Source organism: Bufo bufo, chromosome 1 (genome assembly GCF_905171765.1).
Source record: "Bufo bufo chromosome 1, aBufBuf1.1, whole genome shotgun sequence".
Lineage (NCBI taxonomy): Eukaryota > Metazoa > Chordata > Amphibia > Anura > Bufonidae > Bufo > Bufo bufo.
In genome coordinates this window covers 565,572,686-565,597,317 of record NC_053389.1, presented here as the reverse complement: position 1 = coordinate 565,597,317, position 24,632 = coordinate 565,572,686, and the positions used below count along the sequence as shown (strand labels likewise).

The following is a 24,632-nucleotide window of genomic DNA, read 5'->3' as shown; positions in this document are numbered from 1 at the left end:
CTACCCAGCGCCACAGTGGTTTTACTGTATAAAACTGAGGAACTGACCATAATTAAAAGCTGCAAGCAGTGCATTTATGTATCACCCAGGGCTTAGAGCACTTGTAATAATATGGCTCTGTCTGGAATCAATGCTCAGGAGTATTCGACACCAACATTTATCAGTGACATATCACAAAGTGCACTTTTCCCCTACAGCTATCTATTTATCTTGCCGATTATTAGAACTGTGAAGCCCGAGAACTTGTTTGAGGTGCTTCCAGAATACTTTCACTCACATCCTGGGTTTTTCCAAGACACCTTGTTGTGCCTCATTTCAGTCTTACAGTTGGTATAATTTTATTATACGTAGACATATTTTTGGCAGAATGCTGTACTTTTAAGACAATAAACTCATTTTACAGGAAAAAAGCAATCTCCTGCTTCTAACCACATTCATGCTGTTTGTATAACGTGGGTGCATTTAAAGTCAGGGCGTACCAGACACCTATGTGGGTTGTCTCTGTAGTGTATCCTTTCTATCATTATGAAATCAGTTGGCACAGCAGAGCTCTACAGTTTATTGTTGTACTAAGTGCATGTGATAGCGCCACTGGCTAGGGAGTCGTAATGTTAGCAATGCCAAACATGTTCATTGTGTAGTATTTCTGTGCTGCCAGGTATATACCACAGCTTGAGTATCCTTCCCAGGATTTTACTTTCCACATCCAATCTTATACAGCCAGCTTCAATGTGTTGCTTTTAGCATTAGATAATATTTTTTTTGTATTTAAGTTAATAGTATGATTATTATTTCTATGCAGTCTTATTCTACACTGTATATAGACCACAATCCCTGCCTGGAAAGGGTACCGTGACTCGTGTCAGCTTCCATCACCCCCATAGTTCTGCCAGTGCACGAGATTTCGGAGCAGAATAAATGTAGGGTTTTGTCTATTTATTATCCTTTGGTTCTGGAAATGATTATAATATCTACTCTGAGTCACAGTCACCTAACATAATGATAATATATTAATTATCCTGAAATTGTGTGAAATAACATATTCTAAACATGTCCATCGTAATTAGTTCTCTGGGGGCACAGGTCAGAGTAAGTTCTAGTATACAATCTATTAAACAAGCCATCATTCACAGCTATGGAACAAACAGATTGCACTGCTATTAAGATGTAATTAGCAGGAGGGCCATCCAGCAGTGTTTGCCTATGTGTGTCTAAAGGAAGGGAAGCTGAATAATACAGCTCTATGAGGATGGAGGAAGAAGCGTTTCGGAGGAAAGGGCTTGCACAATATCATTTCTGCTTTATTAGCTACTTGTTTGCAAACTTAATTTCCTATACTTCCCTTCATTTCATATACCTTAAACCAGAAATGGATATTAAAGGGATTGGCAGGCTTGTTTTTAAAATCTTCAGGAGAGCAGCCAGGCTCATAAACCAAATAAAAAAGCTAAAAGTGGTTCTCCGGGAATAATTTAAAATGGTTGCCAGTAACCTGTCCTAGAATGTGTGCAGGACTGGTTGCTTCTGGGGGAGGAGGGGGGAATGAGCGGGCAGGGTTTTACTACATACTATGATCTAGCACTTGTATGTACTACATATTGATAAGTGTTCCTGTCAGGCTGCTCAGCCATAATGGCATATTGTAGGATATGTGTAGTGAGGTCCCACCCCCTCCCCTCTAGGTAGCTCTGCAAGTGGTGGCAACCAGTTCTGCTCACATTCTAGGACAGGTTGCATTTTAAATCTTTCCTGGAGAACCCCTTTAAAGGGCATCTGTCAGCAGATTTGTACCCATGAAACTGGCTGAGCTGTTGCATGTACACTTGGCAGCTGAATGCATCTGTGTTGGTCTCATGTTCATATGTGCCTACATTGCTGTGAAAAATTATGTTTAAATATATGCAAATAAGCCTCTAGGAGCAACGGGGGTGTTTCCGTTACACCTAGAGGTTGTGCTCTCTCTGTAACTGCCACGCACCCTGCAGTTTGATAGACACAATCAGGCAGTGTAAATGCCATCACTCCCGGCCCTGTCAATCAAAGGGCAGAGGGTGCGGCATTTGCAGAGAATGGCAAAGAATACTTCGGCACCCCTTATCCTTTTGTTCCAAATGGATTACTGGCCAATTCACACTAATATTGCCCAACAATAGTGTCACTGTTCCAAAATACAGAGACAAATATCAGTGCCATATATTGAGCATTTATCAAAATCAAGATAAACATTTTTATAAGGCACAAGTAAAACCACCAAAAAGAGCCTGACAACATACTTTCACAAGATGCCACCCATGTTGAGAACCTTATTATGGAAACATTTAATTGGAGAGGCCTCAAAACAATTGCTCAACAAATACCCTCTGCATATTTTATGGCAATGATGACCACTATTGTAAGAGATTGTCATAACTGCAGATGTAGCAGAGATGAATGTGCCATTTAACAGTTTCTAGCTTGAGTTAAAGCATTGTGATTTCCAGATGAGTTTGCTAAAAATCAAACTCAGATCTGCTAAATTGACATTGAAAAACTCACTCCTGCTACATCTACACCCTGCAGCTATATTATGTATATGTCAGAAGCCTGACAAGCTACATATACTGAAATCCAAATATTTTATTATTGCAGGACCTGCCAGCACCAGCAAATAAGAATTTGGGTACAAGGTTTAGGGCCATACTGTTTGTAAGCTGAATATAACTTCTATTCTAGGACTGTAAGACCTGATTCAGTGTGACATTGTAACTTGCTAAATATCTTAAGATTATATTACAGAAGAAGTTAATCTACATTCTAGTTGAAATGTCAACTCTCAGAAAATCAAAAGCTTGAATTTCCTTTTTTGTCCTTCTTCAGTGTTACCTAAAAGCGAATGAAGAATAAAACTTCTTGCCAAGATATGTTCAGTTCTGGCCATAGAAGCTTCAACATCTGTGAAAATAGAGATCATTTATCTTCACGGTAGCCATGATATCATTGCGCAATCACAATCTTTCTAACACTTGACAGATCATGAAGGCACCAAGCACTGTTCAAAGACTATCATGCACACGACATTTTCACATAGGTTTGCTATAAAAAAATCTATCATTTTTTTGCCTACCACTATTAAAGGGCATCTTTCATCAGATTTGTACTTAGATCTGTTGCATGTGTGCTTGGCAGCTGAAGGTAACTGTGTTGTTCCCATGTTCATATTTGTCCGCATTGCTTGAGAAAAAAATGAAGTTTTAATATATGCGAATGAGCCTCTAGGAGCAATGGTGGTGTTGCCGTTACTCTTAGAGGCTCAGCTCTCTCTACAACTGCAGAGCCCTCTGCCCTTTTATTGACAGGGCCAGTCAATCAGACCTGGCCCTGACTTCTCCCAAAGTTAAATTGCAGACAAAGGCAGTTGCAGAGAGAGCTGAGCCTCTAGGAGTAACGCCTGAAGGCAAGAGTTGAACGGCACTCCTCATTTAGTATGGACGGTGCTCAGTAGTAAGTATAATAACAATGTTGATAGGAAGACCACGGCACTCAAGAGAGAATGTTGCATAAATATATTATTTATTTTCTTATATTTAGTTTTATATTTTTTTGTGTATATATATCCATCCGGAAAAAAAAATATTCATAGTGGTACACTGGCCATCGGATGGCGCCATCCAGTGCCTCTACTACTCACAACACTCAGGCCATGAACAAGGTCTTGGATAAGACCGAAACGTTGGCCAGTGTACCACTATAAATTAATTTTTTTTCGGATGGATATATATATATATATATATATATATATATACACAGTATGCACAAAAAAATATAAAGCGAAATATAAGAAAATAAATAGGATATTTATGCAACCTTCTCTCTTGAGTGCCATGGTCTTCCTATCAATCTAGCAGTAACGCCAACACCACCGTTGCTCCTAGAGGCTCATTTGCATATATTAAAACTTCATTTTTCTCAGTAATGTAGGCACATATGAACATGGGATCCACACAAATGCAGTCAGCTGTCAAGCATACATGCAACAGATCAGCCAGTTTCATCGGAACAAATCTGCTGACAGAGGCCCTTTAGAGCGGGTCTATGATAACATAGTTTTCACGGCAGCTTAATATGCCACACTTGCGTGAATTCCTATTCTATTCAGCTGTACCATTTACGCATTTGGTCATCTGAGACATCTATGTTTGTGTATGAGTGACCAGAGGCTCCCAGCGTTCCCTGCATACTGCACCCAGTCCTTTGAATCCCTTATCACCACTCTGTTACATTTTTTTTTCAATGTTATCTTTTCAGCCACATTCAGGAATTGTCTTATCTGCTCCGAAATGTTCAGGCAACACTGTAACCATATCGATGACTGTGTGCAGTATATACAGGAAGATTCATGCTTTAGAAACCAATGACAGCTTTGGGACTCCAGGCAAATTCTTGCATGGCCCATTTAAAAAGCCGCAGTAGCAATTTAAGAAATAATTTGTTGAAAGGGAGTAAAACTTGATAAAACTTGATACTGAATAGTTTGTGGAATAAGCTCTAAAATTCAAACAATTCTTTGCTGTTTATCTTTGTATTGACTAGAATTTATTAACTTTCCCCCTTTCATTTTGAATTAAACATCAAGGACAAAACACTGCAAGTGAATGTCCATGGCATGTTTGATGGAAAAGAATGATATTTTACAATAAATGGATATTTGATATTCTGTAATCATTTCAACTCCTATGTATATAGAATATCAGCTAGAACCTATATCTACAGGGTGGGCCATTTATATGGATACACCTTAATAAAATGGGAATGGTTGGTGATATTAACTTCCTGTTTGTGGCACATTAGTATATGTGAGGGGGGAAACTTTTCAAGATGGGTGGTGACCATGGCGGCCATTTTGAAGTCGGCCATTTTGAATCCAACTTTTGTTTTTTCAATAGGAAGAGGGTCATTTGACACATCAAACTTATTGGGAATTTCACAAGAAAAACAATGGTGTGCTTGGTTTTAACGTATCTTTATTATTTCATGAGTTATTTACAAGTTTCTGACCACTTACAAAATGTGTTCAATGTGCTGCCCATTGTGTTGGATTGTCAATGCAACCCTTTTCTCCCACTCTCCACACACTGATAGCAACACCGCAGGAGAAATGCTAGCACAGGCTTCCAGTATCCGTAGTTTCAGGTGCTGCACATCTCGTATCATCTGAAGGCAATCGTCTATGCTGTGAAGATACGAGATGTGCAGCACCTGAAACTACGGATACTGGAAGCCTGTGCTAGCATTTCTCCTGTGGTGTTGCTATCAGTGTGTGAAGAGTGGGAGAAGAGGGTTGCATTGACAATGCAACACAATGGGCAGCACATTGAACACATTTTATAATTGGTCAGAAACTTGTAAATAACTCATGAAAGAATAAAGTTACGTTAAAACCAAGCACACCATTGTTTTTCTTGTGAAATTCCCAATAAGTTTGATGTGCCACATGACCCTCTTCCTATTGAAAAAACAAAAGTTGGATTCAAAATGGCCGACTTCAAAATGGCCGCCATCTTGAAAAGTTTCCCCCCTCACATATACTAATGTGCCACAAACAGGAAGTTAATATCACCAACCATTCCCATTTTATTAAGGTGTATCCATATAAATGGCCCACCCTGTATGTCATCACTCATCACTCGTTATGGAATATAAAGTATGATGCAGGCTAGAGAAATCATGGCACAGTGCCAAATCCATCATACAATATACACCCATTCACATACAATGAGGTATTATGGGTCTCATCTTGATGCCCATCATTTTACTGGAAAAATAATTGTAGTGCTATTTTTTCCATCATCTTTGATGGAATCCTGATGGAGCCTCTGATGCAGATGTGAATGTAGGTAGACCTTGGCTGATTAGGCATGTGTACCAAGGTTCCTAATTGTTTTCCTTCTCCATTCAGAACAGTGATGAAACTAAAGCAGAAATCTTGGATGTTTAATATGTAAGATTAATTATGTTTAAAAAAAAAAAAAAGTCTCACCAAACAGGTTTCTGTGAAGACCTCACAAAATTAAACAACAAATGAGAGCTGTCTAGTGTTACAGGTCCCCAGATGATGAGCTGATTGTGTGTGTAAGTCGGGGCTTTTCTGATAAGCAACAAGTTATGGTTAGAGGAGACCCTCTTGCTGGTGAAATAAAGTGCTGCACTGCATCCACTCAAGCTATTGTGGACTTAGGAGGACAACACTTCTGCCCATTCACCTAAGTTTTTATTCTAGACTCCATTTTCTTAAATACATATTTTAATAGAGATTGTACTGATACAAAGAAAAAATAAGATAATTGGAATACTATGCCAATAAGTTGTTATGTTCAAAGACCAGGTATTGTAAGTATTATTTATATGAGCCTCTAGGCAATTGCGTATGTATTTCTGGAACCCTCACTCCCTGTGATATTATGCATATTTTTACTCTTTGATGTGCCAATTGATCTGTCTGTCTTAACACGTATTGTTATATCATTAAACAACATTCCTAGTGGTGGTAATTATGTGCCTCCCAATTTTGCCTTGCAGTTCACACGGTTGACATGCATGGACATTTCATAATCATGTTATTAATTTGTTTGCCTTTAGCAGAATATGATTTTCTCAGATATTACAATATAGCTTTATAATTCTATACTCTCCTTCCAGAATGATATTGGTGGCCAGCGCAGTTTAATAAATAAATGGACTACGTTTCTGAAAGCACGTTTGGTGTGCTCCATACCTGGTCCAGATGGAGGGGACACATACTTTGATGAACTGCGTAAGTTGATCCTAATCATACTCATCACTCATCCATTTGGAGAAATACATAAACATCAGATATTCAGCTGATAAGAAATCGTTGTCAGTTGCTTCAGGATATTGTCTTTTAGGTTGGCCTCAGAGATATACAGTCCTGTCATATGAACAGTTATAGATAATAAATCTGACTTCCCATATATCATTCATTTCAGATGCTTAGATCTGAAGGCAAGATGAAGAAAGATGAATTTAACCACCTGTCTTACAGTGTGTACACTATGTGATGTGCATAGTTTTATGTCCTAAGAAAACATCCCATGACATGTCTTATGTAGATAAAATATTCTGATGAAAATATAATTGACATCTGTGTCACAGATCTTATTAAAACTTATCATTATTTAAGTTCCCCACAGTCTCATCCAGGTCACTTCCAGTTCAAAGTTATTTTACATCGTTTAGTTCACAGATGAGTGATAGCTCAGGAAGTCAGGCATCTTTATGAACATGTAGTCAGAGGCAGACGCAGAAAGCAGAAGGGTGTATGGGTCCACTGCTTTCAAACCACTCATTATAGAGCACTTTATAATGTCTTTCTAACAATCCACAAATACCTCACAATAGAATTCCTTAATAGAGATGGCCTTGCGGTTCCCCCGGTGGTCGTTTCACGGAAAACTTTGCGCATTTGCGGTTTGCCAAACGGGCGAACATATGGTGATGTCCGCCAGCGCCATATTCTTTCACATTGTGAAGAACTTTGACCCATGACACATTCATCAGGTGGTACAGGACAGCCGATTGAGACGTTTCAGCACATGGACATACCCCTTACCTTATAAACAAACCTGATCTGGCCGCCATTTTACAGTCAGTCTTTTGCCAGTGTAGGGAGAGGTTGCTGTGTGGAGCAGGGACAGACTGTTAGGGACACCAAACGCTAGCTAATAGGGCCACAAAAGTCCTTTTAAGGACTGGTATAGGTGTGCTATCGATAGGTGTGACATACTGAGGGGTGTAATATACTTATAATATACTTTCTAACATAGAAAGTATATTATAGTGCATTTGCATTGTGCAGCAGTTGTGTGCGATTCTGCTGCGATACTGCAGCTAGACAGAGTGCCAAACGCTATTGGAACAAATAATTTCTACTGGTGAGATTTACCAGTTGCCCCCCCAAAAAAGTGATTTAAGCAGGAGTGTTATATACCAATTATATAATTTCTATATAGTTCATTTGGGTAGTGCAGCATTTGTTTGCGGTTTTGCTGAGTTACCTCAGCTACACAGAAAGCCAAACGCTATTGGAACAAATCATTTCTACTAGTGTGATATACCAGTTGCCCCCCTAAAAAAGGGATTGAAGCAGGGGTGTTATATACCAATTATATACTTTCTATATAGTGCATTTGGGTAGTGCATTTGTTTGCGGTTTAGCTGCATTTTTTCAGCTGCACAGAGTGACAAACGCCATTGGAACAAACTGCCGCTCCGTCCCCCTTGGCTATAATGAGGGTGGAGGGAGAGTTGCGGCAGAGGCACGGCAGTGCACAGCGAGAGGCTGCCAGAATAAAACTACAACATGTCCAACTTTTATTCTGGCAGCCTCTCGCCGTGCGCTGCCGTGCCTCTGCCGCAACTCCCCCTCCGCCCTCATTATAGCCAAGGGGGATGGAGCGGCAGTCTGGGGGCACACGTTCACTAGCGGCAGGACGGATCCGACAGGCTCTTCACCCGACGGAACAGCCTGCCGGAGGTCCGTGCCGCTAGTGTGAAAGTAGCCTAAGGTAAAACAAAAACAGTAATTTCCTATGACCACATTGGGTTCTGTTCAAGAATTTATTTATCTATCTACTTTATCCATTACTTACATTTTTAAAGTTACTGTTTTTTACTTTTTACCGTTTATAGAGGATGTATTTTTGCTTCCAACCAAGGATGAACGGAATCCAGTTGTGTATGGAATCTTCACTACCACAAGGTATTGCTCCTGTCCTAGCTGTAGACTATCCTCTGAGAGTTTATTCAGATGGAAGCACTTTCACTGTTTATTATGATTTCATTAGAAAATCACCAAATCGCCAAGGACAGGAATGGATAATATAAACATAAGTCTGATTACATGAAACTATGAGTTAAATGTTCCTTTAACATCCACCTGTTTGATAATGGCATGAACCTATCATGTCCTCACTGGAGCAGTGGATAATTGGCATAAGAAACACTTTTTTCTTTATGTTCTGTTTGAGAAGGTTTGTTAAACATTCCAAGTGTGTTGATTTTAGCTTGACCTCGTTCTAGTGATACTCAAGAGAAACTCAAAAGAGGCCAGAATTATGTCAGACGGGATGACTGTATCTCTAATTTTCAATAGGTGCTCATCAAGTAATTTTACTCTAGGGTTTATCAAAAATTTCTACCTCAGTGCATGTCAACTTGAGAAAAAACAGCAGTAAAATCAATCATTATTTATCACAATTATAAATCTGAAAAAGACTATAAAGTATTCTGAAATTATATCAGATTTGTATTTAAATAAATCATGACAGTTCTTTTAAGACTTTACAGAATGCATCTTAAAGTTTTACATAAAAGGTCCATTCAAATCATTGCACCCTTAAAATGACATCCAGACTAACAAAGCATTTTGAAGGTAGATGTAGTTAAAAATTAAAAGTGCTCCTTATTTTTTCACCTGACCTTCCAATGATAGGAATTTTTATAGCTTTAACATATGCACCATTAAATTTGTGTTACGTATAATTTATAAGCTCTGGAATTATCTCACACAGAACCTTTCATAGTAAATGTGTATTAGGAATACATTGACTAATTGGGATGGGCCACCAAAATAACATAAAATGTCTCTCCCATGTGTAGGAATCTTGAACTTAAAGTAGTCCCTCTAGTCCTTCACTGAGAGATTGTATTATTCCTTCATGTTTTTTTATATGATGGATAGCAGAACTGTCAGCATTGTCTTGATGTTTTTTCCTAACATTTGTATTACCAGATTCCCATTTATTCCAAAATAATTGTTTTTCACTAAGAGCAACGAGCATACATTTTTAGTGGGGGGATAACCATACTGACACAAGATTGATTCCAAAGTCAAAACTGTGGTTACAATACTTTGGAATATTATGAATGATTTTTATTATTAGTATATCTTAACATCTGGAATTTTATCCTATTTCATTTCAGCTCTATATTTAAAGCATCTGCTGTATGTGTCTATAGCATGGCAGATATAAGAGGAGTGTTCAATGGTCCTTATGCTCATAAAGAAAGTCCAGATCATAAGTGGGTCCAGTATGATGGAAGAATCCCTTATCCAAGACCTGGAACAGTAAGTATCTCTTATGGTGATAAATATATGCTACCAACCTGGGCCTCAAGTCTAATAAAACGATTAGTATTGTTTGCATTAACAGTAAATTTCACTCATGATCCTATACATTACATACAGCATGTTGGATATGAACCTGGAATTGAAAATGATGCAAATGTATGATAATGTTCATTTAAATGTCCTTTAGACACTGGTAAATATTTTTTAACTAATTTTTTTACTTATCGGCATTGCTGAATGCTACTTTTGACTTTCAACACTTTTACTCCAAGGCAAGTACTTCGTAAACCATGAGTCTTCACACTAAGATTATCCTGGCTTTTTTTTTTTTACATTTTATTACAATGCAAAACTGCTCAAAATGTTACCACAATCATTGCATGTTTTGGATATACCGTTTACAATACCAAATGGTCATGACTAACCCTTCTTCGGTGTTTGCCATTCAGTAGTATGATTCAACAAGTGGAAATGGAAATTCTAAAACAATGTTTGTGTTTTGTTTGAGAAGAGTGACTTCAGCACTTTTATTCCTTCATTTTGGCTTATTAATATTTAATTTTCAGAAACAGGCAGACATTGCGGCACTGTTTAACTTGAAAGTTGAGTTTGGCAATTGAAATAGAGAAAAGACTGCATAATTTAGTGAATTGCATATTTAAACTTCCTCTGGTTTTCTTAGTCACTTTGTATAGGATACCATCCAAATATTGATTTCCATTTTTCTGTAAAATATGCCAACCTCAAAATGAATTTGACATAGAAATGTTATTTCAAGTTAAGCAGATTTTTCCACAGAGATCCAGTTCAAATTCTACAGCTTTGTGTACTTGTACCTGTTAGCCAAGTATTTCCCAGTAATGTACATTCTGAATTGTAAAGTGCTATGGAATATAGTGGACCCATTTTAAATACAAATTATTATTATTATTATTATTATTATTATTATTACAACAATAATGTGAATACTTAGAAAAATAATAGTAATTGAAGAAAATTTTTAATAGGGTCAATAACAAAGTCAGCCTTGAATGTAAACTCTAGAAAAGCCAGTCTTTATGGTAACTTCAAGACAATACTCTGTTATTTGAGCACCCAAACCTCAGAACAGAAAAGGCACCCCAAATGAATTTCAGATAGCAGTGCTAATGACATGCTTTCCCCATTTTGATGGGGGGGGGGGTACCACAGCACATTTATATTTGTACCACCTTAGATATTCCACTGCAATCCCCAAGCAGTAGTGAAGGACAATCAGCAGTATGATCATAGTGATAATATATGCATAAAATTGTCCAAAACATTATGGCCATCATATAAATGTGCTTCTATATATACTAAACACCATGGTCCTGCAATGCTCTCTATGGTACATCATTACCAGTTAATGAGCAGCCATTCAGTCAACCCCTGAATATAGTTTTCCTTTCCTCATCATTGATTTTCTTAAAAGGTGGCCACCTGTGGAAACAGATTAGATAATGCAAATAAAAGACAGTGGCTGTTATTCAATAAGTGTTATATATCTGATTGCTGGAGGCATGATCATCAAAATGGAGTTTTTAGTCTTGTGTCCCCTGTTCCCTATCACTGCACAACCACAGTGAACAAGAATGCACCTTGCTGCTCCATTCAATGTCTATGAGGCTGATGAAAGTTACAGTAGGTGCTGTACTCCATGATGGTGACAGTAGAGGGGCCCTGTGGATAGATGATAAATGTCCTTTGTGGAATAACACCTTTGAAATGATTATTCTGATTATAATTACTATAAGATCATAGGGCATAATGTGTACAGAGTCATTTAAGAGAATAGCCATATCAGAAAATTAAGTAAGAAATAATTATTTTTACAAAATTATGCAGATCTGCATTAAAACTATAATGACTGTTCAAACTTTCAGACTTTAATGTTTTACTAGCACTAGACATGCATCTATCCTTGATGTTTTCTTTATAATAGGTTACAAATGGCATGCCTAACAGCTGACTCTTAGGTCAAAAGGTGATTTGGCTTTTATCCCCATGGTGTTTAGTGTGCGGCACTTGTTTTGACTTGCACACAGTTGTTTCCTGCTTACAAGAATGCACACGTGACAATGCACAAACACATCATCACTACTGTGATTGACAATTATGTTTTCAGGGCACAAAATTCCTAAACATATACGATAAAGACATGCCCAGCACTGGTAATTACAATGTGTTAACAAAGAAGCACACATTCTGGCAAACTCCAGACTTCAATCAGTGTTTATGTTAAAATTTTAAGAAAGACATTTACTTTAAATTTATATTATGTGGAAGGATATGAATAAAACTGTGTCTACATATTTATTCTATGCAATTCCTATCAACTTTTGACTTATTACAACATATAGACTATGAGTTATCCCCATCAGGAGATGTATGGCATATCCATAAATGTCCAGCAGGTGTTGGTCCAACGTCTGGGACCCGATCCTTTCTCAAGAACAGGGCTCCGTTGCATGTGCAGCCTCCACTTCATATTGAGACATGAGTGGGTCCAGGCTCGGAGTGGCCCACAGGGGTACAGGGGAAACCCCCGGTGGGCCCCTAAGCAAGGTGGGCCCCTAGTCTCCCCCCCCTTGCACAAGTGGCACATAACACATTAAACTTACTGCACTACATACATATATTCAATGTACAGCACCTCAACCAGCCTATGGTCATATAACAAACTTGTTAGATTATTTATTATATTTGAAAGTATCTGTAGGGTGGGCCCCCAAAATTTATTTTACTGGTGGGCCCTAGGTACCCCAGTCCGACACTGAGTGGGTCCCACACGTAGGTCTTGGTAGGATCTTTGCTATGACAGCCTTGGATCCTTAAGAATGCCTGAAGATGACATGGCAACTGAACAGCTCCTGCAATCTTGTTTGGTCACTAGGATTGCAGATTTTCCGGTAATTCACAGCCTAGATGTCGAGGTCAAAATTGACCATGGCATCCGTGGGGTTGAAAGACAGTGATATGTGTTAATGCTGACCAGGGACTTTGTGGCTATTGCAACTCCTCACGTCTTGAGGGGGCGCCATCTTCAAAGACCCGACATCTACCAAACATGTACAGCGGAAAAAGGTTAAACATATTCATCACAGTATATATATATACAGTCAGGTCCATAAATATTGGGACATCGACACACTTCTAACATTTTTGGCTCTATACACCAACACAATGGATTTGAAATGAGACGAACAGGATGTGCTTTAACTGCAGACTGTCAGCTTTAATTTGAGGGTATTTACATCCAATTCAGGTGACCGGTGTAGGAATTACAACAGTTTGCATATGTGCCTCCCACTTGTTAGGGAACCAAAAGTAATGGGACAGAATAATAATCATAAATCAAACTTTCACTTTTTAATACTTGGTTTAAAATCCTTTGCAGTCAATTACAGCCTGAAGTATGGAACGCATAGACATCACCAGACGCTGGGTTTCATCCTTGGTGATGCTCTGCCAGGCCTCTACTGCAACTGTCTTTAGTACCTGCTTGTTCTTGGGGCATTTTCCCTTCAGTTTTGTCTTGAGCAAGTGAAATGCATGCTCAATCGGTTTCAGGTCAGGTGATTGACTTGGCCATTACATAACATTCCACTTCTTTCCCTTAAAAAAACTCTTTGGTTGCTTTTGCAGTATGCTTTGGGTCATTGTCCATCTGCACTGTGAAGCGCCGTCCAATGAGTTCTGAAGCATTTGGCTGAATATGAGCAGATAATATTGCACTTCAGAATTCATCCTGCTGCTTTTGTCAGCAGTCACATCATCAATAAATACAAGAGAACCAGTTCCATTGGCAGCCATACATGCCCACGCCATGACACTACCACCGCCATGCTTCACTGATGAGGTGGTATGCTTAGGATCATAAGCAGTTACTTTCCTTCTCCACACTCTTCTCTTCCCATCACTCTGGTACAAGTTGATCTTAGTCTCATCTGTCCATAGGATGTTGTTCCAGAACTGTGAAGGCTTTTTTAGATGTTGTTTGGCAAACTCTAATCTGGCCTTCCTGTTTTTCAGGCTCACCAATGGTTTACATCTTGTGGTGAACCCTCTGTATTCACTCTGGTGAAGTCTTCTCTTGATTGTTGACTTTGATACACATACACCTACCTCCTGGAGAGTGTTCTTGATCTGGCCAACTGTTGTGAAGGGTGTTTTCTTCACCATGGAAAGAATTCTTCGGTCAACCACCACAGTTGTTTTCCGCGGTCTTCCGGGTATTTTGGTGTTGCTGAGCTCACGGGCGCGTTTCTTCTTTTTAAGAATGTTCCAAACAGTTGTTTTGGCCACGCCTAATGTTTTTGCTATCTCTCTGATGGGTTTGTTTTGTTTTTTCACCCTAATGATGGCTTGCTTCACTGATAGTGACAACTCTTTGGATCTCATCTTGAGAGTTGACAGCAACAGATTCCAAATGCAAATAGCACACTTGAAATGAACTCTGGACCTTTTATCTGCTTATTGTAATTGGGATAATGAGGGAATAACACACACTTGGCGATGGAACAGCTAAGAAACCAATTGTCCCATTACTTTTGGTTCGGTAAAAAGTGAGAGGCACATATGCAAACTGTTGCAATTCCTACACCGTTCACCTGATTTGGATGTAAATACCCTCAAATTAAAGCTGACAGTCTGCAGTTAAAGCACATCTTGTTAGCTTCTTTTCAAATCCATTGTGGTGGTGTATAGAGCCAAAAATGTTAGAATTGTGTTGATGTCCCAATATATATGGACCTGACTGTATATATATATATATATATATATATATATACATAGAAAAAGAAAACAAATGGCGGCACTGGAAGAAAACAATGTGGGTGCTAGGTCCAGGGATGTAGCAGCTTACCCCGTATGATAAGGATGAAAGACGGACAGCACTCCAAGTAAAAGTAGTGATGTTTTATTCACCCATGTGGATGGCAACGTTTCAGCTCATACAAGAGCCTTTTTCAAGCCTAGTGACATCATCAATAAATAGATGAGAACCAGTTCCATTGGCAGCCATACATGCCTACGCCATGACACTATCACCACCATGCTTCACTGATGAGGTGGTATGCTTAGGATCATGAGCAGTTTCTTTCCTTCTCCATACTTTTCTCTTCCCATCACTCTGGTACAAGTTAATCTTGGTCTCATCTGTCCATAGGATGTTGTTCCAGAACTGTGAAGGCTTTTTTAGATGTTTTTTGGCAAACCCTAATCTGGCCTTCCTGTTTTTGAGGCTCACCAATTGTTTACATCTTGTCGTGAACCCTCTGTATTCACTCTGGTGAAGTCTTTTCTTGATTGTTGACTTTGACACACATACACCTACCTCCTGGAGAGTGTTCTTGATCTGGCCAACTGTTGTGAAAGGTGTTTTCTTCACCAGGGAAATAATTCTTCGGTCATCCACCCCAGTTGTTTTCCGTGGTCTTCCGGGTCTTTTGGTGTTGCTGAGTTGCTAATTGGGATAATGAGGGAATAACACACACCTGGCAATGGAACAGCTGAGAAGCCAATTGTCCCATTACTTTTGGTCCCTTAACAAGTGGGAGGCACATATGCAAACTGTTGTAATTTCTACACTGTTCACCTGATTTGGATGTAAATACCCTCAAATTAAAGCTGCCAGTCTGCAGTTAAAGCACATCTTGTTTGTTTCATTTCAAATCCATTGTGGTGGTGTGTAGAGCCAAAAATTTTAGAATTGTGTTGATGTCCCAATATTTATGGACCTGACTGTATATATATATATATATATATATATATATATATATATATATATATATTAGTGTTTTCGGTGATGTTTTTCCTACAGCTTAAGAAATTATAAAGTTTTATTCTGACTAGTATTGTTTTCTTAATTAATGAAAAAGAAGATGGTAACCTTTGATTGCCCCATCCAGTGTCAGTGGGACACATTTAGAATGCTTCAGTAAATAGTTATATTTATACAGCTTTAATCTGTACTAACATCAAGACATCAAAATTCCAAGGAAGATCAGAAATCCATTGACAGTGCCTAATGTTATTATTGTTAACCAACAGAACAGTGAGCTTCCCTGGTTAATTTCTAAATGTTGTGGTATTGAAGCTACAAGAGTGTGTGACAGTCCATCTTGCAAGCTCACCTTCCCAGGGGTGAAGGGTAGGGGGCAAATAGTCAGTACGCACAAGGAGGACTCAGGAGACAAAAGTGCATTTAAACTGGCGTCCAGCCAGTTTTATTTCCACAGGTTGAATAAAACTAAATCATAAACACAACACCTAGCCTTGCCCAGGCTCTAACTAAACAGTAGATCCCTATCTAGGACGTGGCTGAGCCAGCCTTAGTCCACCCAAAATAGACACACAGTCTGAACAGCAACCTGTGATACTTGCGGTTTTCCTTGCTCTGGACCTTCAGGGTCTCTCAGAGAGATATGGCTTCTCTCACTCCCAGGAAGTTCTGAGCAAGTGTGCTGCCAGCCTCGTTATCTAGCAACTCGCCAGGTGGAGTTCATCAGGACCCAGGCTTAGGTTTTTAACCCTTTCCTAAATAGCTTTCCTCAGCATATGTTTGGAACCTGGGAGACACATATACAACCTCAATTACTTCACTCTATGAGACACCACAAGTGTCATATCTGTGTCACTAAAATGGCGTCCCTCACATAGGGAAAACTGCCTGGGAAACGAAAGTCTGAGAAAGTTGTGTGTTTCCATCTTCCTCACAGAAGTTGTTAATGAGAAATAATTTGCAGCTCAGCCAGTTGAAGAGATTATTTAAATATGGGCTAAAATTTTCCAACAGGGCTCCCAATCTGTGTCAAGGCATGTGGGAGTCTCAGTACCAGTAGTATGGTATGAACTGTGACTTGTGTTTTGGGAACATTGAGTGGCAGGTCCAGGTAGTTAGGGAAAACGAGTGACCAGATGGCCTAGGATTTTATTTTTGTACTTTGAACTGTGGAATGTACATTGTAATGTGAAAACCTGTTTGCTGTGAATGAAGACTAATAAATCTGGTTGCGGTTAGTATGCAGCCAAACCAACAGTGTTGGAATGGCTTCTTTAAGTGTGCCAACCATCTTATCCAGAAAAAACAAACATCTGAGTGCCCCTGTGGAAAAACAGCAGTGTGTCCCCCTTCTACTAGCATTAATGCTGCATACATTTCTGTGTCATTTGTTTGAAAAACATCAGTGTAATCTTAATTTTCCATGCAGAGGTAGTTTACGTTTCTGGTCTATGGTGCTAGAGTTACTGGCAACAATCAGTGTGAATAAGGATAGTGAATTGCATTGCAGTAAAGTGATAACATATCAGGTGGTCTAGAGGAGTGAAGGGGTTAATGATATCCTGGATAGTCTAGAACAGGGTAAGCTGGACACTTGCTATAAAACCCACTATGGTCATAGTGGGCCCCATACACCCATCTATCCCAGTGAGCATCCGAACAGACTGCATTAAATGGGTTGCCCACCTTGTTTTAAAGTGATGACCTTAGGATAAGCCATCATTAGCTGATCGGCTGTGTAGCTTCATTGCCAGAAGTCAGTACTGGAACTACACTGCACTGCCAACATTGTAGTGGACAGTGCTCGTCCCTGCAGTGCTGCTCCCATTGAGGTCATTGTGCATTACATTGTTGACCATGCTCTGTATCTCCATTGTCATCGACTGAGCTAAAAAGTACATCTGACTGGTGAGGGTCTAGGGTGCCAGACCCCAGCTGATTAGCTAGTGATGGTTTACCTGAGGATAGGCTATTACTTAAAAATGGTTGGGCAACTCTTTTAATTTGAAGATACAAAAGCGATCAATACTATACTAGGAAATGTGAAAAAATCTATTACACCTCCATGCAACCTTTTTGCCATCATCCAGAATTTTGTATCACAGTCTAAAAAATCAGGAGCATTTATCTGAGCATTGTGGGAGTACAATATTTCTTCACAGTTTTATTTAGCTTTGTGCTTCTTGGATCACTCTTGGTCTGGCAAGTATTGCTTGAAGAAACTTGATTCTTTAGGAAAGAAAAAAGATTAATATCTTGTTCAAATATCAGCAGACGCCACGGTTGAATTTTCAGGGTTTCAAAATGCGTCATTGATAAATAAACTTGTCCTGCTGCATTGTCTTTATTTTACAAATGGAGACATGAGAACCATTTATTAGGCGTTACTGAAAAGCTCTTAGAATTGAGTCGCTGTAAATAGTTGCATGTTCTAGAGAAACCTACGAAATGTCAAGTCGATGATTACACATTATAAGGGATTCTCCTAAGTAAATAATCTGTTTCCAAAGTAAAACTATTTGTAATTTCAGGGAGGAACAATTATTTATCAGTTTTTCAGCTTTTATTCCCTGTTTACCCAGTAATTGTAATGTCAGCACACATCAAATTCACAATGGGAGATGATATCACTGAATTTATCTAAATCATTTTAATGATGGCAGCCTTAAATTGTGCTGGATTAATTTCCACTATTGCCTGATTATTTGCATAGTGTACACTTGCCTGTATTACCTGGTTTTACTTTTTGGGCAAAAATGTACAGTTTCCACTTTATTATGAACAATTAGGGTATTGCAACACATGGCAGATTGACACTGTCAAAGTCTCCCCTGTAAAACCTCTTCTCATACATCTCAATTTGCTTTGTAATAATCTATGGACCTGCTGAATTAATAACCCCGTTCAGATTTATAATTTCTTCAGCAAATATTCTATGTATGGGTTTTGTATCCTTAGGGAAATTTAATAATGTTGATTTTGGAACCTATGTAGACAAGAATCTATCCAGTTCGAATTAGACCAGATCTTGTCTGTCTTACCTAGACATGATGTTCCACCAACCACATCAAGCGAGTATTTTCATTTCATAAAGTGATAAGTCATCATTTTATGATTGGTAGGGAGGGATCCAACTTCTATGACCCACATTGATCCTAAGAATGAACACAATGGTTGAAGGGAATTGTTGTGTGGCCCCATTTATTTGAATGGAGCTGTGCTGCCATGCTGGAGACTGGGTTGCCTCTGTGCAGGGAAAGACTAATGCATTCCCTTCATTCTCAGTATTAGTGAGGGCCCCAGAGTTCAAACCCCCAAGATCATAAAGTGATAGCATATCGTAGCAATATGCCATAATTTTATGAAATAGCCAAATAATGTCAGTATTCTAGTCAGTTAAGTTCTAAGGTAATTATACAGTGTACTAACAATTATGGCATCTTAATGACATCCATAAATGGTTGTACATTGGACACTACATGTCTTCAAGGGATGCCTCCTATATATCTAATTGTTGTCAATGAGTAATTACAAAGGAGCAGCAACAAATATCAGTGTACAGCTTTCCCTCGGGCTTCAAAGGGCCATGACTGGGATTTTTTTGTATTGTCTACATTTATAATATATTAAACATCTATCAAATTTAAGTAAATATTACTAATCTTTATTACATGTCTAAATAAAAAGATTAAAATATCAGAATGTGTGCCCTGTTCTTCACCAATAATAGTCTTAGGCCTCATGCACACGACCGTTGTTGGGTTCCGTGTCCGTTGTTCCGTTTTCCGTGATTTTCTGCGGACCCATTGACTTTCAATGGGTCCGTTGAAAACTCGGAAAATGCACCGTTTGTCATCCGCGTCCGTGATCCGTGAAAAAAATAAGACCTGTCCTATTTTTTTCACGGACAACGGTTCGCAGACCCATTCAAGTCAATGGGTTCGTGAAAAAACACGGAGGCACACAAGATTGTCATCCGCGTCCATGATCCGTGTCCGTTTTTTTCCTATCATTTTCAAGGCAAACTTTTCAATGGGTCCGTTGAAAACTCGGAAAATGCACCGTTTGTCATCCGCGTCCATGATCCGTGTTTCCAGTCCATCAAAAAAATATGACCTGTCCTATTTTTTTCACGGACAACGGTTCGTGGACCCATTCAAGTCAATGGGTCCGTGAAAAAACACGGAGGCACACAAGATTGTCATTCGCGTCCGTGATCCGTGTCCGTTTTTTTCCTATCATTTTCAAGGCAAACTTGACTTAGATTTTTTTTTCACTTTTCATGTCTGGTGATCCTCCAAAAATCAAGAAAAACACACGGGAACAAAAACAGAAACGGATCACGGAACAACGGAACAGCTTTTTGCATGTGCATGAGGCCTTATTATGAAATGATATGGGATTATTTTCAGTCCAATTTTACTATTTTCTGTTTTCAGTAATAGTAAAGCTCTGAAATTTGAGCTTTGAGGAGTAAACCAAAAAGGCACCAGGAAAATATTTTATTGATTTAAAGCATTGCAGATGGAAAATAGGCTTGTCCATCCAGTCTGCCCATAAACTGCTTCTGAAGCCTGGCATTGAATTTTCAGGACTACTCCATATTGTTGAAGTGCTTTTTTCTCTTGCCAATCTGGTTGCTGTTTAATATCTGTGTAGCCAGACCTGTGGTGTATGGAAACTTTATGATCTACTGTGCGTTTGATCCACCACATAGAGTCAATGTAAACACAACTTAATTGGGAAAAATGTTAGAGGTAAACCAAAACATCTGGGCACATGTCCACTCCCCAAAAGAGCTTAAAATAAGAATAAGGAATGCATATTTGATTTCCAGTTTAAAGGCATGTTTTTTTGGATTTGAAGCTTGGCATATGACATCATAGTGTAAATGAGTCACATGCAGCGCCTGTCAAGAGACTTGTTCTGACAGCTCTTACAACTAATACACACCGTACATTCTATCTTGTAAAATGAGTTTACAATGCAGTCGTCTGCTCTTTCTTGAAAGCAAAGAACAATGCAGATGTGTGCCTATGTGGAACACAATTCATAAATCAGAAAAAGTATATATAGAGGTGGCAGTGGTTAAGACTGTGTACACATCTGTGTTGGAGGATCTATGCTTCCCTATGACAGAAACCACAATAGAGTTCCAAAGGACCCCATGATAGTCAAAGGTGTATATATGATGTCACTGGTATCTGTCACGTAATGGATCCACCTCTGCTGTTATATTCTGATAATGAAACAGAGGAAAGGAAATAATAGTGTAGCTGTGAAACCAGCCTAAAGCATATACCCAGTCTATGAATATATTAAAATGTAGAATACTTGTAATAAAAGATATACAGTACATATGGGTACTAACCAGGAAGAAATACTTTAAAGGACTGCTTCTCAAACTTTGAGGTTGTTGTTTTACTTACTGGTAAGGCTTAGTTCTTTATGGCACATTTCACAACATCATGAAGTCTTCAGGACAGGCTTATTTTTACCAGGATGCAGCAAAAACAACTGCATGTTACAGATTTCATACAATTGGTGGCATTTGCAAATTGGTACAAGAACAGAAAATTTACTTCTTAGCAGAATTGAACATGAAGAACGTTATTGTGGCTAATACTTGGGGCTTGGTGGCTAATATTAGGGTGCTGTGGCTGGTGCTAGGGCACTTTTGCCACTGACTGTACGCTACATGTACCTGTTTACTAGTAGCTTACTACTAGCGAGGATCAGGATCTATTCTGATTTAGCTAGTGTGGCTCTGGAAGAAAAATGCTTTCGAAGTCCTGCTTTAAAGGAGTTTTTCAGGAGTTCAACACTGTTGGTCTATGGTACCCCTGTCAATCAACTGTGGCATTTATGGAACCCCAGCTAATCGACTGAGGAGGCTACAACGGTCCAGTGAGCGTTGCTACCTCCTTGCAATTCACCAAGCACAGCTTCATACATTATATAGCAGCTATGCTTGGTATTGCAGCCTGAGCCATTCTCTTGAACGGACTTGAGATTTGCACAGTCCATTTGACCGACGTATGTGACTTCATTTACCTAAGAAGAGGCCACTCACTAGAGCACTGTGGCCTCCTCAAACACCGTGACAGTGGGAGTGCCTGGAGTCGGACTTCCACCAATCAGATATTGATGACCTATCCAGGGGACGGGGCATCAGTTTAAAACACTTGGAAAACCCCTTTAAAATTATCAATTATAGTGATAGGGTATAATCTAATGTGGCAGATTTGTTGCAGATGTTTTTGCTACTGACATTCAATTCCATTCATGTGAATGTTTTTTTTTTTGGAAGTATATCCATAGTTTCTGCAAACTCTATCAAATAAACAGGACAGTGGCAGGCATCCTGCAGCAAATCTGCCACACAATACGTTAGTTTAGACATCTAGTCAGTATAAAGCCATTTGAATACCTGTCATCAGCTTATTTCTAGTTACCGCATATCTGTATGCTGCATTGAATACCTGTACGAATCCACAGATTTTCTGTAAATGTCATGTAATGATCTTTAGTTACTTCATGACTAATAGGGTTTTGTCTACAGGCTTCTTCTGAGTCCTGTCCCTATATCACCCAATTCCGTATCGGTGTCTCTAAAGAACATGCTGCATTGTGAGATAACGGTTACAGGGAGTGCAGTGTAACATGAAATGTCAGACTTTAGGGTCTGTCTGTTAACACAGTGCTGACTGATCCCAAATAACAGTTAGATTTGGGAATTAAAATTTAGTTGCACATCTGACATTTATGTAAATTATAATTAATGTTGTCAATATTAAATTAGTTTCATTCACATTGCACAATTTTTACATGGAAAGTTGTTCTGTTAACCCTACACTGTACATATTTTTGTAGTAACCTAGCTGTGTCAGTTGACCAGTGCCCTATAATGAGATATGTATTTATGAATGAAGATTGCCCCCGGCTAGTATTTTTTTGAATTGGGAATTTTCTTTAAAATGTAATTAATTGAATTATAGTCAAGAACACACAGATCGTAATGGACCTACTTATAAAAATGATCATACAGGTTAACATGAGTCCAGTGTCAGCAATATCTTCTATGACCACTAGATGGGGATATAATATAGTCAAATGCCTTTCTATTCCATTCTTTATATTCTTTATTTCACCATGTATATACTGCTATAGTGGTCATCAAATATGTTCAGCCTTATTAACAGTGGTTTGTATATATTTATTAATTTTCTGCCAGATGTCAAAATAACTTTGCCCAAAATTTCAATGTCTTTTTCAGTGTCCAAGCAACACCTATGACCCACTGATAAAATCTACCAAAGATTTCCCAGATGATGTTATTAGCTTTGTAAAGAATCATCCTCTGATGTACAAGTCAGTGTACCCTCTTCATGGTAAACCTGTTTTCACCCGACTAAATGTGGACTACAAGCTAACTCAGATTGCTGTCGACCACGTGATAGCAGAAGATGGCCAGTATGATGTTATGTTTCTTGGGACAGGTACAGCAGTTATCTTATGTAATATTGTCATGTAATATTTAATGTTAATTATAATTTATTATATGGAGTAATGTACTTTTTCCTGTAGAAGAAAAGAATATTAGGTCAAACCTCAGACCAGTGCCCTAAATAAATCAGACCCCAGACCAGACACCATAAATAAATCAGCCTCTAGACCCACCACCAACCAGACCTAAGTTCAGAATGCTTTAAATACAATAAGACCAGATCCTCTTAATAATATAAGCCCCCATCTCCAAAATAAATATAGACACCTGAAGGAATAAAATCGACCACAGCGTAATTGATTTACTTAATGTTCTTTGCGTCTGGGGCTTTTCTCCTCCAGGCGGCACTGCAGCTGCACAATGACTGCAAGTCCTAACACGGACCAGCATATCAAAATGTGCAAGAATTCCTGCATAATTTGTGTTAAAATAACTGCCATATAGAAAACCTGCCGCTGATTCTGGATCAGTAATTTGTATTTTAATACTCATCCCCATTCTCCTGCTATGTGCTCACAAACTAGTCGTGGAATGCATCGAGAGGACTTCTTTTGGAGTCCACTCGATATACTGTATTCAGCGACTTGTTTGTGGGCACACAGTAGGAGAATAGGGATGCATATTGACATTCAAATAGCTTTTCGGTCTACATGTATTACTGTACTTAATAGGGCGTGCTGGAGGCTCCAGATTCCTTTTAATGCTGACTGTCTAAGGTTAGTTTCACATATGTTTTATAGTATCTGGCAGGCTGTTTATGCAGAGGAACAACCTAGTAGAGTTCACCGTATCCAGATACAGCCACTCACTGCCGGAGCCTATTGACTATAATAGGACCCAGCGTGGATCTGGCCAGTTTCTGGCATAAGTGCTAGGGATCGGCTAGATATAAACTAGTGCAAGCACTGTTTTTTGTTTTTCCAAAAATGGCCGGGTCCCCGCTGGGTCCCATTATAGTCATGGGGTCTGGAGGTGCACTAGTCCTATCTGGCTATGCTGGACATGATGAACCTTAAAGCATATGTGAGTAAATGTTGACCAATGTGTGCCTCAACATGCACTACATCCAGATGCAGTCTAGCAGCACTGTGCAGATGAGAGTGCCAGAGACGTTCTTATATGCTGAATTTTATTCGCATTTATTACATATAGAGGCCTGTTAAAAAAAATCTTCATAAGTACTGGGGGATCTAGAC

General features: G+C 38.9%; 1 protein-coding gene across 1 annotated transcript in view; it reads left to right on the top strand.

The window, feature by feature from the left end:
- Window positions 1-24,632, top strand: part of SEMA3D (semaphorin 3D) — a 181,303-nt gene that overhangs the window by 140,474 nt on the left and 16,197 nt on the right. The window contains exons 9-12 of the mRNA XM_040413133.1: window positions 6,676-6,790; window positions 8,686-8,755; window positions 9,979-10,123; window positions 23,206-23,428. Of these exons, the coding sequence (XP_040269067.1) occupies window positions 6,676-6,790; window positions 8,686-8,755; window positions 9,979-10,123; window positions 23,206-23,428 (553 nt within the window). The remainder of the gene's footprint in view (window positions 1-6,675; window positions 6,791-8,685; window positions 8,756-9,978; window positions 10,124-23,205; window positions 23,429-24,632) is intronic.